Genomic DNA, 16057 nt, shown 5'->3' on the forward strand with positions numbered 1-16057 from the left:
AGCGGGGGAGACTAGTTGAGACGTCTGGACAAGTTCTGTGACCCGCCCTGGGTCACACATAGTGTCAGAAGGATCCGGGCCCAAGCAGAGACTAACCTCCCCGGACTGGCTGAGAGAGGCACCGCGCTCCCCGTTTCCCTCACTCCTCCTGACCACGCACCGGTGTGCTGGGCGCAGGCAGGCGGCGTCTTTGAGGAGGCCGGGATGTCAGCAGGGAAGGCAGCGGGACTGTGTGGAAAGCGGCCCTGGTCTGCGATCCTCCTCTGTGGTCTGGCACTGCCCTGGCCGGCTGCAGGCTGCTTCTCTGAGCTGTAAAGTTGGGGCAGGGGATGGAGGTCTGAGAGGCCCACTGGGTGATCTGAGAGGCTGGCACAGATGCATCCTGGGAGCGGTCTGCCCTCGGGCAGCCCTGGATGTTATCAGAGCCCAGAGAGCACAAAGTCATTTGGCCTCCACACAGGCGGGACAGGAGGGGCCTGGCACCCTGGCGGTCCTGCACACGGTCCCCGGAACAAAGCCGCGGTGGGTACGGGGGCCCCACGGCCCTGCTGGGGACTGTCCTCATGCTTTTTCCCCTGCCGTCCCCGCAGTGGCCCTGCCTCCCGAGAAGACAGACGGGCTGGCCAGTGGAGACGAGAAGAGGAGGGAGAAGGCGAGTGAATCTTGCCCGGGTCCCAAGAAGCAGCTGAAATTTGAAGTAAGTTTCCTTTCCTGGCACGGACTCTGGAGAGAAGGGTTTTCTCCTCTCAGTGGTACTTTTCGAGGAGGGAGGCTGCGGCCCTTCCAGATGTGAAGGCCCTTCACCTCCTGTGTGAACAGCGGTCCTCTGTGGGAGGTTTGTCCTGCCACGTCTGGGGCTGCCCCAGCTCAGCACAGGCCCTGAGGACTCCCCGCTGCCACCCCACTCGGCCCTGACCCCTAGCCGTGCAGCGTGGGGTGGTGGCCAGAGGGCCCCGCTGGGCTGTGGCCCGGTGGCCTGGGGGAAGGACGCGAGCATGGACGGGGGTGCAGCCATTACTATACAAGGTGACCACCTCCCTCTCTGGGCCTCAGATTTCCTCACCAGTGAGAGAAACAATTCCTGTCCAACTCCTGGGGCCTGTTCTCATCATGGGCTGGTGCCCAGGGGGCAGGAGGCCTTAGGCAGGTCCCTGACCCTATCTGGGACTCAGTTTCCCTGTGTGGTGAACAGCACAAGGAACATGCCCTCCCAGAACTTGCAGTCTGTCTGTCCTGCCCCATCCCAAACAGGGTATTAAGCTCCTTCTTTGCACCGAGCAGGGCCAGGTGCTTGGAGAGCAAAACCCAGGCCTGTCGGCACGGCGCTTTCCAGAAGCTTCTCTCTGCCCTCCTTTCCCCCTCCCTCCTTCCTTCTCTACTTTCCTCCACGAGACCACAAATAGCTCTGGAACCAGGAGGCTAGGGTTCCCATCCTAGCTCTGCCACTGCCCCACTGGCCTCACCTCTGAAATGGGGGGTAGGAGCAGTATCCATCTTATCGGGGTGTTGTAAGTATGGTGAGCTAATGCATCTAACGTGCTTAAAAGGGTGTCCAGTCTCACAGAAGCACTTTCCTTCTTCCTTCCGACCAAGCTTGATTGACAGCTGCTGGTTACCAGGGGACCCAGCAGTGAACTGGGCGGGGCTCCTGCCCTCACAGGGGACAGAGCCAGTAACTGCACAGCCGGCGATGTGATGGGGACCTAGGAGCACGCGGAGGGGGTGGTCACCTGAGTCAGGCTGGAGGGATGCGGTGTGACAGACTTTTTGCGCAGCGGTGGCTGCAAGCACGGGTTGGAGAGGACGGGCGTCTGAGTGGAGCCTCTGAGTGCAGGAGTAGGAGTCGCGAGAGGTCATGACACGGAGCCTTTGGGGTAAGGAGAGCACTTGAGGCCGAGGGAATAGCAGGAGCAAAGGCCCAGAGGCCTGCCGGTGCCACACGTTGTGTGGGAATAACAAGCTGCGTTGTACTGAGCGGTGACGGTGGGGACTCGGGGGGATGACACAGGAGAGGGTGAAAGACAGGTCACAGCGGGCACCGAACGCAGGAGCTGAGGCGGGTGAGCACAACCTGGTCGGGGAGCTGAGGTTGTCAGCTTCCGCCCCGGGGCCCACCGGCGTCCCTAGTGTCTTCCGGGCGTGGTCGGCAGCTCAGAGGGCAGGCTCAGACCTAGATGTCTCGCTTCCCTGGAGGCCTGTTTCTGGAAAGGGCCGGGTTGACTGCCTGGGACTCAGCCAGGGCCCATGAGGAGGATTCACCTGAGAAGTCCCAGTAGTGGGGGCACGGGGACAAAAAAATGCACATGACAGAGCTTGAGGGAGGTGGGGGTAGGGATAGTTACTCAGCCCTGAGCTGTCTTCGGAGCTGAGCACAAGGGCCAGGGAGAAGGAATCGGGTAACCGCCGTGTGTGTGTGCGTGTGTGTGCGTGTGTGTGTGTGTGTGTGTGTGCAGGGCAAGTGCTGTGCTACATGAAACGGTGCCTCGCAGAGCAGAGTGGCCACTTGGCAGGTATCAGACGGGCATGTCACAACTGAGGGAAGGCCGACTTTGAACTCAGTGTGGGCCGCCCGAGGACTGCTGGAGGGAACTGGCTTCGAGCTGCAGAGGCTGGGGGCAGGGACGCCGTGCTCGGGCACATTCCTGCCTGCGTTCAGAGGCCAGGTACCACCCCTCTCTGGGGGCGCCGAGCCTGTCTTCCTGCAAAAGGAGAGGGGAGCGGAGGCAGGACGTGGCACAGAGTGGTCTGGGAGCATCGTCGCTTGTTTTTATGGAACATTGTGGCTCTCTTTTCCAAAATAGCCCGCCTTTCTAGAACTTTCTATGTGGTGTTCCACTGGCCCCTGTATACGCGCTGCCAGTGACCAAGCTCACCACCTCCCAGCTCAGGTCCCTGTGGTTAGACACGCTGGGCTGTGTGAGCGATGATAACGAAGTCATTGTTAACATTACGTACATCCTATGTTAGCACTACCGCAAAGACCACAGCGGCTACTACCATTAATTGGACTTCTCTATGTGCCAAGCAGTTCCACGCTTTTCCAGTTCCATCACGGTGGACCCTGAGGCAAGGACTTGGGAGGTGATCCCAGGGAGCAGGAATGGAGGGAAGCCAATACCAGTGGGTTGATGGGTGGATCCCCGCCAGGGCAGCCGGGACTCAGACACAGAAGCTGGATGCTTGGGGTGGGAGGTCAGGGAACTGTCCACCATGGCTGCAGGGGAAAGCCGAGGGGATGTGGGGCGGGGCACTTCATGCTCCCAACAGCCTTAGGAGAACAGTACTGTCCTTTTCCATGATTTATATGAGGGGAAACTGAGGCACAGAGAAGCCATGCCCAGGGTCACACCGTTGTGGAGGGCTAAGCACTGGCTGGCATCTGGGGCTGACCTGGAGCTTTACCTTTTAATGCTCACCCTCTCCTGCCTTCCAGGTCAGGTGTCCACCCTGGGAGTCCTGCCATAGCCTCTCATTACTGGGCCCTGTGTCTTCCAATAACTTCTGTCCCTTGGTCCAGGTTTAGTTTCCCTGAGGCCACAAAGAAGCCTCGTCTCACACCCCTGACTCACACCCCTGGTGTTTCCTTTGCCTCCAAAGACCCAGATGCTGTCTGGCACCCCTGTGGGCATGCCTCCCTGGGCCAGACCTCCGGTGCCCAGCCTGGCCTCCCCTCTGACCGCTCATGTCTCGGTCATTTTGCTCTTCCTTCACACAAGGTCTGGGGAGAGCAGCAGGGAGGTGGCAGCCCCAGAACCTGGCCCCTGGGCGCTCCAGCCACGCCCGTGTGTTGTCTGTTCGTGCCCAGGAGCTACAATGTGACGTGTCTGTGGAAGAGGACAGCCGGCAGGAGTGGACCTTCACCCTGTACGACTTTGACAATAATGGCAAGGTCACGCGTGAGGTGAGTGCACGTGGCAGGCACGGGGCCATTGGCCATGCCTCAAACACTCCTGCCCCTTCTCCTTCTCCTAAGGCCGGTTCTGCTCCCACGGGCAGCCTGACGGGCAGTGGTGGGGCGTGGGGAGGGGAGCAAGGCCGCTGGAGCTTCAGGGAGACCTGGAGGAATGTCCCAGAGCTGCCTGGTGAGTGGGCAGAGGTGACAGGAAGGGGTGGCCGGCTCCCTGGGACTCAGGCCAGGCGCTGCTCCCACTAGAGAAGGGGAAGGTCAGGAAGCAGGTGCCTGAGGTCCTGCCTCCTCCCGTCTGTAGTCCCAGAGCTGGGACCACCCCAGGCCACCTCCCACCTCAGCCGGTCTGCCCGGGAGCTGGGGCCAGGGGGGCACACAGAGGCCAGGTGGGGCCTCCCTGTGCCCATACAGGAACGAGCACCCCCAGCCCCGAGGGCTGTGTCAGCGGCTCTGTGCACGGCCGTGTCCCAGGCCTGTTCTTCAACACCCATCTCCCTCCGAACACCTGTGTCTCTCCCCTCGCCCCTCCTGCCACACCTCTCTCTTCCCTGTGTGCCTCTCACCCTTCTCCCACGCCTCTGTCTGAATATTGAGCACCCACTGTGTGCATCTACTGTGCCCTAGGTGTGAGGACAAGGTCAGGGGGGACAGTGCAGACAGAGTTCCCAGCCTGTGGCTCTGGCAGCTGCTTCGGGAGGCAGATCCCAAGCAATCACAGGGCAACCGTAGGCTGTGACGTGTTCAGTGAAGGAAGTAAACAGTGTGACAGAGAGGGACCAGTGTGTCTAGGGAGGCCTGCCTGTGGGGACAGAGTCCCGGGCTTGGACCCAGCAGGAGTGCTCCGGGTGGTTAAGGAACCGGAGGAGACCGGTGGGCTCACCAGGAGACATGGCTGTGGCCGGAGCTGGCAGGGCAGGCCCTGGCTTTGAGCCCTGGTGCTGAGGGAGGCCACTGGTGGGTTAGTTTAAGCAAGAGCATGACCTGGTCTGAATTCTTGCAGTCCCTGCCTCCCTTTTACCCTGGACCTTGGCATCACCCCTTTGGCCTCCTTATTTCTTTTCCTACTGTTCCTCTGTGACATCGTCTCCCTCCTCAGGAAGCTCTGGTTTCCAGACGTGTGACCCATTACAGGTCTGCAGAGGGGTCCGAGATTAGCATGGCTGGCCGCCTCTGGCTCGCCAGGGCATCAGGGGTGTGCCCAGAGAAGCTTTGCTGTCTTGTCTCCCTACCTGGTGCAGGGCTGCAGGTTTTCTTTTCTGTGGGTGGTGCAGGAGAAGCTGCCAGAGGGGAGACCTGGCTGGAAAAAAGGGTGTCTCTTCCTCAGCCGGGGCTTAAGGAATGTTAGAACAGGGTGAAGGAACCATGAGTGACTTTTAATAATTCAGGACTCCTTGGGACATACGTGACAGAATCCCAGCAAACTGCTATAGGTTAAAAAAATATAATAATATAATAATAAAGGAATATATTGGTTCATGTAACTGCAGTGTGGTCCAGGGCACTGACTTCAGGCACGGCTGGATCCAGAGGCTCAGTGTCGTCAGGACTAGCTGTCTTCGTGGCTCTGTTTCCTCTGTATTCCTTCATTGTCTGGCAGCCTCTCCCCTGGCCAGTAGCAAGGTGGTGGCTGACATTTTACCCTCTATCTGAGACTCTCAGCGACCCCCCCACCCCACCATGCGGAAGTTCCAGAACTGAATTTCACTGGCTCCGGTCGCCTCGCACGAGTGGCCCTGACCCGGTCGTTTTTGCCATGGGTTTGTGATATTTCAGATGGCCTATTCTGGGTCAGGTGCTCCTTCTGGAGCCCAGGGGAAGTTATGTGATACATGAGCCACACAGACTGAACATGAACGTGCGTTTGGCTCATGAAATAAAATCAAGGGGCTGTTATTAGGGGATCGTGGGCAGGCAAAGCCCCCGAGAGGGGCCTGGGTACTTGGGAAGCAGCGAAAACCCTTCCTGGCTGGACACCTTGCTCGTGGAGGCTGGGGATGGTCCAGGTGAACCCTCGTCCCCTCCAGCTGTGGTTCTTTGTGTGAGGGGTTATGGTTTTTCCAGAGTCAGAGCCACCGTTCTTCCCCATCCTGTTTGGGAATGTATGGCAGTCATGATGTAATTATCTTCGCAGGGGGACACACTGCAATCTGGAAACCTGGTCAAGCGAGCTGAGTTGCGGAGGCCCCGATCTGTTTGTTAAGGCCACGCAGACAGCCAGGCCGGGCTTCTCAGGGGTGTGGCGGCATTGCCCTCTCTTCTGACATGTGCAGTGGTGAAGGCCATGCCGCCTCTGGTCGCTGCCTTCTTCATTCCTTTCCGGTTCGGAAATGCCGAGGGGCCTCACGTGCTGACCGTAAAAGGGTCGCCTCCCCCCGCCCCGGCCCCCCAACCTTGGAGGCCTCACAGGAACCTGCTGGCAGACACTGCTGTCTGATTGTGTGTCTTGCCTTCCTTTACCCTTGGCAACCAGAGGAAGAGCAGGGAAGCGAGGGTTTCCAAGGAAGGTGCTCCCGCCCGGCCTGGAGAAGGCATCGCTGGATCGTGTCTTCCTTCTGCTGAGGAGCGAGGAGGTTGGCTTCCGGTCCAAGAAGAAACCAGCCTAGTGTTTCCCTTGGTCTATTTTTAGCCCCAAGGCCACTCCTCAAACCTGGCTATAAATACCAGTCCCCTCCATACTCTCCGGCTGTCTGCATGCATGCTTCTGTGTGCGAGGGCAGAGGGGCTCCTTCCTCACCGCGGCTGCAGCCCGGAGCTGGCGTCTGGGCCAGCTTCCCAACTCGGAAGAAAGCGCCTGTTCGTTTGTGCAATAAATATTCGCAGGCACCTACTTCTGTGCGCTGGGCCCCGTGCAGGCAAGAGTTGATTTTTCAGCTGGGATTGCCAGAGCGTGCCGGTTCCTAGAGCCCGAATCCCTGGGCCCCCTGGCTTGGGATGACTCTCGGGGGGATGATGTTGGAGGGCGTCACTTTCCTCCTCTGTAAAATGGGGATTCTGATGCCTCCTTCTTGGGCTTCCTAAGATGGTAAGAGGGAGGGGGCATACGTGGCTGTGCAGAGCAGCCCTAGGGAAGAAAGGAGGAGTCCCCTGTGGGCCTCGCCAGAGGACGTGGGATTGCTGAGCAGGCCAGCAAGCCTGGGTCTCAAATTGGCCGCTTCCACAGGTGTTCCAGCCCAGCCCCCCAGAAGGTTTTGTGAAAAATCAAGTTATCAGCCCCGGGCGGCTCGGTCGGTTGAGCGTCCGACTTCGGCTCAGGTCATGGTCTCACGGTTCATTTGTTCGAGCTCCGTGTTGGGCTCGCTGCTGTCCACGGAGAGCTGGCTTCCGATCCTCTGTCCCACACTTGTCTCTGCCCCTCCCCTGCTCACATACACACTCTCTCTCTCTCAAAAAGAAACATAAAAAAAAATTAAGTTATTGCAGGCAACGAAAGTAAAAATAGATACGTTGACTATCTAAACGGGGCGCCTGGGTGGCTCAGTCGGTTGAGCGTCCGACTTCGGCTCAGGTCGTGATCTCACGGTTCGTGGGTCGGAGCCCTGCGTCGGGCTCTCTGCTGTCAGCACGGAGCCTGCTTTGGCTCCTCTGCCTCTCTCTCTTCTCTCTCTCCCTCTCTCTCAAAAATAAACATTAAAAAAAAAAAAAACCATTTAAAAAGTTTGAAAACAAACCCCAAACCGAAAAGAGCAAGTGCCAGTGAGGAAGGGGCACGATCAACCCCGCGTGCTGTCGGTGGGGGCGTGAGACGATGTAACTGCTTCGAGTTGGGAAACAGCACGGCGGCTCCTCGAACAGCGACGCGCAGAATCGCCACGTGACCCGGCCATTCTCCTAGTGAGTACACACCCAAAAGCAGGGTCTCGAGGAGATCCTTGCGCACCGTGTTCACAGCAGCGTTCTTCACAACAGCCAAAAGGCAGAAGCCACCCAAGGGTCCGTCCACAGATGAACGGATAGACGCATCCACGCAATGCAGCATTATTCAGCCTTAAGAAGGAAGGACGTTCTAACACGTGCTGCAACGTGGGCGCACCTCCAGGACTTTCCGCTAAAATGACAAGGCCAGTCACAAAAAGGCAAATACCGTGCGATCACCCGGAATGGATTGTCATAGAGACGGAGGGTAGAATGGTGGTCGCCAGGGGCTGGGGAGGTGGGGAGGTGGGGAGCTGAGAAAAACTAAATGAGAATTATCCAGTATCAAAGAGTCCGAAGATTTAGCAGGAGATTCTGGACCTCCGGGGTGACCCTCACTCAGCTCGCATGGCCACAGGGCAAGTCAGCTGTGGTGAGTGGGAGGCACCGTTGATGGGTACGGAATGAAGCGACGGCTGAGCCCGTCTATGTTTACGAAGAGCCGCAGGGCAGATAACTGGCCTTCTGTGGGCCTGACCTATAGAGAGCAGACATCTCTTCCAGAGGTTTCCTACATCATGTAAAGCCGGAAGCCCCGCCTCAGACAAACGACCTTAGCGGATGCCCAGAACAAAGGGAGACCCCGTTTATCCCTGCATTCGCCGGTCGGAAGCGTCTGAGATGTTTCTCGGAGCATGGGTTGGACACCAGTGTTCTGGCTGAGGGGACAGCTTGAGGCCCAGAGACGAGATGAGATTTGCTCAAGTTCTCCCAGGGTATTTCATCTTTAGGGACACATCTGCTTTTCCATTTGCATTCAGAAGGAGCTCACCAGACCTGAAGCAGGTGCTGTGGGTGCCTTTCTTCCCTGCAAGATCGCTGACCTGCTTCTAGGTTGACCTGCTGCTGTGGTGGACAGTGCCCGCCATTAGACCTTTCTCTGGTGCCCGGGAGCTGGCTCAGCCTTTGCAAGACAGACCGGAAGCCCAGAAGCTAGAGCATCCCTGGGGTGGGGGTGCGGGGGGGCAACTCTCAACCACCGAGGGACGGGAGTTTGCCGAGGTGGGTTCCACATAGTCTTTCCGAGGGCCCAAGTGGACTGAGCCTGGTTGGCCATGGCCATACCTGCTCGTTCGGGGCATCCACTGTTTGCTGCCCCCTTGCTTCTGTGTCCTGGGACCCCTTCTCAAATGAACCTCTCACGTGCAAGTTTGTGCCTTCGTCTTGACTTTGGGGGAGCCGGGGGGCTTCACTGGCCCTCTGATTCCTGGGTTGTCAAGACACTGAGACTGAAGCCCCGGGTGCCTTTCTGCTTCGCTTCCCTGCAGGACATCACCAGCCTGCTGCACACCATCTACGAGGTGGTTGATTCCTCCGTCAACCACTCCCCGACGTCGAGCAAGACCCTGCGGGTGAAACTCACTGTGGCCCCCGATGGAAGCCAGGGCAAGAAGGGCATCCTTCTCAATCACCCTGGTGAGGGGTTGGAGGGCCGCCCGGGCCACAGGGGCCAGTCCGCTGCAAGCTCTCGGAAGGATCACACCCCTGCCTGGGAGGAGCGGGAGCGAGTCCTGGGGGTTTCCACTGGGAGCGACTCTGTGGACAGGCAGGATTTGAGCGGGTCCTTGAAAGAGCAGGATCTGGATAGGGAAGGGATTACAGGTGGGGGGCCCTGTGGAGGCAAAGCCCTGGAGGGGCGCGTGGGCATAGCTGCAGCTACAGTGAAGGCTTGTGTTGTGATGAGCCTGGGCAGGGCATGGCCTTGAATGTCAGCTGAGGAGCCTGGGGAGGAGGGGAGTCTAGCCGGGGAGACGGTAAGGGGACAAGTAGCCGCGAGACCCCCCTGTCTGGTCCTGGCTTGGCGAACCCCTTCCACAGAGCCACGGTGAGCTGCCCTGGGCCACTTGTCAAGGGCTGCATGCCAGGGAGCTTAGAAAACCCCAGCAGAGCCAGGAAGCTGGCGGGCGCAAGAGCAAACCGTTCACCCGGCTCTTTCTCGGGCGGGACTCAGACCTGCAGAGCACGAGGCCCAGAGCGGAGACCAAGCCCGCTGAGGAGCTGCGCAGCTGGGAGAAGAAGCAGCGAGCCCTGCTCAGGTACACTGGTTGCGGGAGGGTGGACGGCAGCCCAGTGCACCTGAGCACATATGGAGCGCCAGCTGTGTGCCGCCTGAGCGGCGGTGGCGGGGAGGGCTCCCGACTGTGTTCTCTTCGGGGCGGGGTGGGGGGGGGGCAGTGACTTCAGAGGACAGGCTCACAAATCAAGCTGAGGTTTTAAAAATAACTAAATATAGGTCCGCATTCCTTTGTCCCAAACGCTTTGGGCTCGAGAAGTTTTGGCATTCAGCATTCGCCGGGTTTGAGACAAGGTGTTCTCGGCGTAGTTACGTATTCTGTGTGGTGTCTGGGCAGCACCTTGGGATTTAGCGCACTGACATTTCCGCACGGAGCCGCGGGACTGTCCGCGTGAAGTGATGGAAAGGCTACAGCTACCTTCACATCCGTTTAGGGCAGCGTGGCTGCCTGACAGGTCATGAGCAGTCTTGGTCTTCGGGCTTTTTGGGTTTCAGAATCGTGGCTAAGAAATTGTAAGGCCGCAGTTCTCTTCTGCCTGTTGTTATTTTGTTAACTGCAGGGAGGGAAGGGAAGAGAAGAGAGGAAAGGCAGGCAGTATAGGAGGCGAGAGGAGGCCTCAGTGGCCCAGAAAGGCAGGGGCGGGGTGTCTGTACCTGTTGTGAAATGGAAAGGAAGTGGCCGGAATGTGAGAAGCACGAGCCCAGAGGGAAGAGAGAGAAGGCAGTCCAAGCAGGGGCTGAGGCTTGTTGTGGGGAGGGGGCTGGGAATCCAGGCATCCGGGCATGCAGGCTAGCTGTGCTGGGGAGTGGGGAGGGTGAGGGAGGTGGGGCTGGCAGATCAGAGAGCCTTGGAGGGGACAGGCAGGGAACCCAGACTCCTGCAGTGGGAGAAATGTGGCCTCTGGGGGCACCTCTGTCCCCACCCCCTTTCTTACACACGCACACACTGGTAAGGCCCATTCTGGGCTTTGGGGCCGGGTACAGAGCCTGCCACCCTCTGTGGCAATGGCTTGGGAGCTTCCGTCCACACCCTCTGGGCTCCAGCCCTAAGAGGAGTTAGGCCTCTTGTCTGCAATGGGCACACATGGTTTGAAGCCTGACTTTGGGGCATCCTGAAGCTTTGACCAGTAACCTCTCACCTTTACTTTGGATCTGTTCAAAGCAGATACCTATCTGGTCCTCCCAGAAGGCCCAGGGAGGCCGGAAGAGGTCTTATCTCCGCCGTCAGGGAAGGAAATAGAGACACAGATTGCCGAGATGACCACTCCCTTCCCCTCACCCCCTTCCCAAGACCCAGAAGGAAATGAATGGAAAGTTCAGAAGGATTCCTCCTGGTGGCTCCCCAGGTAGGGGGGAGCGGGGCTGCTGCCCACCCACTCACTTGCTTCCTTGTCATAGGTTCCAGGGGGACAGCCGTCTGGAGCAGTCTGGTTGCGACCACCATTGTGTGGACGAGAACATTGAGAGGAGAAACCACTACTTAGATCTCGCCGGGATAGAGAACTACACGTCCCAGTTTGGGCCTGGTAAGGGAGCTCCTACACCTGCAGGGTGGGGTGGGGTGGGGGGCATTCATCATGCCCCTGGGCTGGGGGCAGGTACAGCTTTGATTGGACGGGTTACAGAGTCCTCTGGGAGGAGATGACATTAAAAACACTTAAAAGACTAACACGTGCACAAAGCTGAGCAAAATCAAAGAGCATCTTGGGGCCTACAGTGCAATGAACACAGTAGTTCTGTGCCCCTACCCCAGGCCCTTTGCCCTGTCCGATTAGCAACATACTGCTCTGTCTTCCTCAGCCGTTGACATGTGTTGACGCCTTGCTGAAATAAATGAAGAGGCAGCCCACTTCATTTCACGCCCCCACCCCTTCTCCCCTTCCTCCCACGTGTAATTCCTGTGTCGGTCACCTCTGTAAGTGAAGGAAGATGCCTGAATTTCCTTCGTGTTCCCATGACCTCGGACACGTAGCAGGGTCTCTGTCTTTCTCCTCCGTCTCCTGGAAGGGGAATGAATTCTTTTTAAGGACCCGACGAAGAAGCAGTTCTTCCCGTTTAGCAGATGGCAAAGTTCTGTTCCAGAGAGGTTCCTCCAAGGCAGCGAGGAGCAGTCGGGGCTCGGGGGGGGGGCGGGAGGAGCCGTCAGAAGTTAGCGTTCCGGGAGCACTGGGCGTGGGCGTGGTTTCAGGGGCACAGTGCGGCTCCCGCACACAGTAGGTGCTCATGAAATATCTGTTAAATTGGTTCCTAGGCTCCCCGTCAGTGGCCCAGAAGTCAGAGCTGCCCCCCCGCACCTCCAACCCCACTCGGTCTCGCTCCCATGAGCCAGAAGCCATCCACGTCCCACACCGAAAGCCCCAAGGCACGGAGCCGGGCTCCTTCCACTTCCTTGACGCCCCATTCGCCAAGGTCTCGGAGGTCCAGCAGCGGCTCCGGGGCACCCAGGATGGGAGCAAGCACTTTGTGAGGTCCCCCAAGGCCCAGGGCAAGAGCGTGGGTGCGGGCCACGTGGCCAGAGGGGCAAGAAGCAAGCCCCCTCTGGGCCCCACCGCCCCCGCGGTGTCCCCGGCCGCCCAGCTGGCCGCCAGCCCGGCCCTCCTCCCCACTCTGGCACCCCTCGGGCACAAGAAGCACAAGCACCGAGCCAAGGAGAGCCAGCAGGGGTGCCGGGGGCCGCAGGTGCCGCTGGCCGTGGGCGGCAGTGTCGTGGGGCGGGACCGCGTGAGGGACCTGCCCGCCGTGGTGGTGTACGAGAGCCCGGCCGGCCAGGCGGTGCAGAGACACGAACATCACCACCACCACGAACACCACCACCATTACCACCACTTTTACCAGACATAGACCCCTCCCCAGGAAGCCCCGCCCTGCCATATGAAGGACCCCCTCCCCCGCCCCCCCCAGGCATTATTATTCTATTAATTATTGTTATGATGATGATTATTGTTATTAATAATTATTGTTACTCCACTAATATGCAGCTAGCCTCCATGTAGAAGATCTATGGAAACACAGAACTAAACTTTTATTTATATGTTGTGAGGACTGCATAACTTTACCCGAGAAATGACTCTGGGTTTGGAATTGGCCTGGCCACCGGCGGAGGCTCGCGCGGGCTCCCGAGCTGCGGTTTCCACGCAGGCTGGCCCACGCCCGTCCCAGCTCTGGGGGAGCCCCCGGCCAGAACGGTGCCCTACCCCAGTCTCTTCCAGGAGAACGCCCTTACCTGGCCCGCTTCCAGAGACCCTCGAAATCTCCGAGAAGATAAACAGCTGCTACCTCTTAGTATCATTCTGATTTTATTTTGCCCTTAACTGATTGTAACGTGCTACAAGGGATTTCAGCGGACTGCAGACGCGTGACCTTCCTGGCTGTCGTGGTTTTTTACGTCCCAACCTAGGAACCCTAGCTGTCCTTTCTGGCGTTCTCTTTCACGCCTTTCCAGTGGGATCACGTCCTTGCCCAGAACCGGTCCCCTCTTCTCTGCCATGCACAACAGGAAAATACGCTTCTGGTCCTCCCTTCCGCTTTTCTCTCTTCTTTAGAAAGATACACACACATATTTAAAGACTGCCCCCAAAACCAGCCTTCTCATTTTGGAAACCTCTGGAGAGGGAACCCAACCACAGAAACAACTGTGGTTTTCCAAGATCAGGCGCTTGTGTGTTGTTGGTTGTGGCCGAAGATGTAGAGACCTCGTGTTCTGCCGCTGGCAAATACACATGTTCCTACACGGTTCTCTATCAGAGCTCCTGTATCTACAGCCAGGTGCCATCTGTCCATTTCTATGTATCTTTCGATAAATATACACTCTCAGGTACCTGTTCTGGTGTGCAGAGATCAGTGGCTTGCTTCTCTAGACATTTCCTGAGCCCAGATGTGACCCTGTGTGCCTCCTGTTCGGACCACTCTCCATCAGATGCGAATGGTCACTTGCTTCTCATTGGCGGGTCCTTTTTGGGGGTTTGGGGTCTGGCAGATTGGGAGAGGCTTGCTGGAGTCTAGAAGCTTGGAGGGAAATGAGGACAGTGGCCAGAGCTGGGACCCTGGAGTAGTGCCCTCCACAGAGCAGGACTTTATCTGATGAGGGCCCGGAGAGACTAGGAAAAGGACCACTGGCAACTAGTCAGGGTCCCATGAAAAACAGATGACACACACTCACGCTGGGTAATTTGAGGGAATATTTATGAAGTGTGGGCAGAGCCTCCGGAAAGAGTGCAGGATCAGGGGCTAGCAATGTGTGGGGCGGCTCCTGCCCCTGCAGTGGAGCGGGGGGGGGGGGGGGCATCATCCTCAGCAGCAGAGGGGTGGGGCTAGGGGGGGCCCCCTGAAGGAGCCGTGAGGGACCCTCACTCTGGGATGCAGCCAGCCTGTGGGGACCCTACAGAGAAATATGATGGATATCCTGGCTTCACTCCTTCCTGCCCTGCATCCTATCGAGATCCCATTGACTGAAGCCACTGGGAGCCGTGGGGCCAGAGAGCTGTTACTGAGGGTCACATGGACATTCTTTCAAGGCAGACAGTGAGTGAAGGGACACAAAAAAGGAGTGGCCAGCTGCCTGCCTTTCTGCTGCTTGGTTGCCAGCTGGCACCCCCTCTTCCAGAGCCTCTGGTTTTGGTTTAATGTGGCTGGTAAGGAGTTGGTTTTGATAGTGAGCTCGGGGAGCACATCAGGCTCAGAGAGGTTAACTAACTTGCTTGAGATCACACAGCAGGTGGCAGAGCTGGGATTCTAGTCTCCCCGTCCCCCCCCCCTCCCCCCCCCGCCATGATCCCTTTAACCACTGGAGCGCTTAACCACTGGGTCAGGGCTTCCCTTGTTTTGAGTTGTGGGTTTCTATTAGCATCCAACTCAGTGGGAATGTAACCAAAGCAGGGAAAGCAGGGAAGCAGCTGGCTTGGAGAGGAGAGGAGCCAGGGTTTGAATGAAGCCCTCCCTCTCTGGGTTCATACTTCTATCACTCGGTCACCGGGAGGGGGCTGCTGGCCCTCTGAGCCCCATTACCACGTGGAAAAGCATCTTCTGCCTCGGGAAGCCCAGGGCAGGCTGCTGATTGGCCGGGCTTAGAGCCGGAACCGATTCCTGGGCCGATCCCCGTGGCCCACCTGGGGTCACATGTCCAACCTGCAGCAAGGGTGCGGGGTCTGTGCCAGAAGGAAGGAGAGGAAGGGTGCTAAGCAGGCAGACGCTGACGGGGCCCCAGGACCAGAACTGCTGCAACATGGAAAAGAAGCAGGAATTGTGTCCACACAGGGACTATCTCTGCAGTGGCTTTAGAGCATTTCCTCAGCCTCTGAGAAGACGTCCCATTCCATCTCTCCGAGCCCCACGCCCGTCAGGATTCTGTTATTTCTTAGTGACTGGGATTTATTTAAAATACCATTTTGAAAAATCGTGACAGGTGCACATGTTAAAGATTCGAATAGTTCAAAATGCTGTTCGGTAAAAAGTACACTTCCCTCCAGCATCCCTGACTCTACCTTCCCGGGCTGTTGAGTGAAGCCTGGTGGTTGAGAGCATAGACGTTGGGGCCAGGCTGCCTGGGTTCAAGTTCTGACTTCCTTAGCGTTGTGTTCTAAGTCGTACACCGTACTTCTCAAGCCTCAGTTTCCTCTTTATACAGGGGGATTATAAGAGACCTACCCCACAGGGTTGTTGGGAGAATTCAGTGAGTTAACATATGCCCGGCCCATGGGAGCACTATGAAAATGTTAGCTGCCATTATTTACAAGAATAAATGCATTTATAGAAGATATCTCTCCACTTAAGTTTTGTTATTTTTTTTTTTTTTTTTTTTGAAAAGACTTTACTTGTTTCGGAGGACTTTGAGGCTTACAACAAAATTGACGGGAAGGTTCAGAGATTTCCCATATACTGCTTACCTCATGCATGCACGGCCTCCCCCATAATCGGCATCTGTCACCAGAAGGGTAACATTTTTTTTTTTTTACCAAGGATGGACCTACGGGGACACACTGTAATGACCCCAAAGTCCATAGTTTGTCTTGCGGGGGGGGGGGGGGTCACTCTTTGGTGTTGGACATTCTGTGCATTCGGACAAATGTGTAATCACATATCCATCATTCTAATGTCATACAGAGTATTTTCACGGCCCTAAAAATCCTCTGTGTTCCTCCCATTCCTCTCTCCCCTGCCCCGTTTTGTTATTTTATTCAATATTTCAAACAAGATTTGAAACAGAAAGCTGTGTAACAGTAACTGCA

General features: G+C 57.3%; 1 protein-coding gene across 2 annotated transcripts in view; it reads left to right on the forward strand.

Annotated features, from left to right (window-relative positions):
* NKD1 (NKD inhibitor of WNT signaling pathway 1) overlaps positions 1–15588 on the forward strand; it is an 83515-nt gene extending 67927 nt beyond the window's left edge. For both annotated transcript variants that reach the window (XM_019455977.2, XM_019455978.2), the window contains 6 exons: positions 591–697; positions 3806–3901; positions 9088–9235; positions 9771–9855; positions 11232–11359; positions 12085–15588. In XM_019455977.2, the coding sequence (XP_019311522.1) occupies positions 591–697; positions 3806–3901; positions 9088–9235; positions 9771–9855; positions 11232–11359; positions 12085–12674 (1154 nt within the window). In that variant the 3' untranslated portion in view covers positions 12675–15588. The remainder of the gene's footprint in view (positions 1–590; positions 698–3805; positions 3902–9087; positions 9236–9770; positions 9856–11231; positions 11360–12084) is intronic.
* The last annotated feature ends 469 nt before the right edge of the window (positions 15589–16057 follow it).

Source organism: Panthera pardus, unplaced genomic scaffold (assembly GCF_024362965.1).
Source record: "Panthera pardus isolate Hobbes unplaced genomic scaffold, ASM2436296v1 HiC_scaffold_18, whole genome shotgun sequence".
Classification (NCBI taxonomy): Eukaryota; Metazoa; Chordata; class Mammalia; order Carnivora; family Felidae; genus Panthera; species Panthera pardus.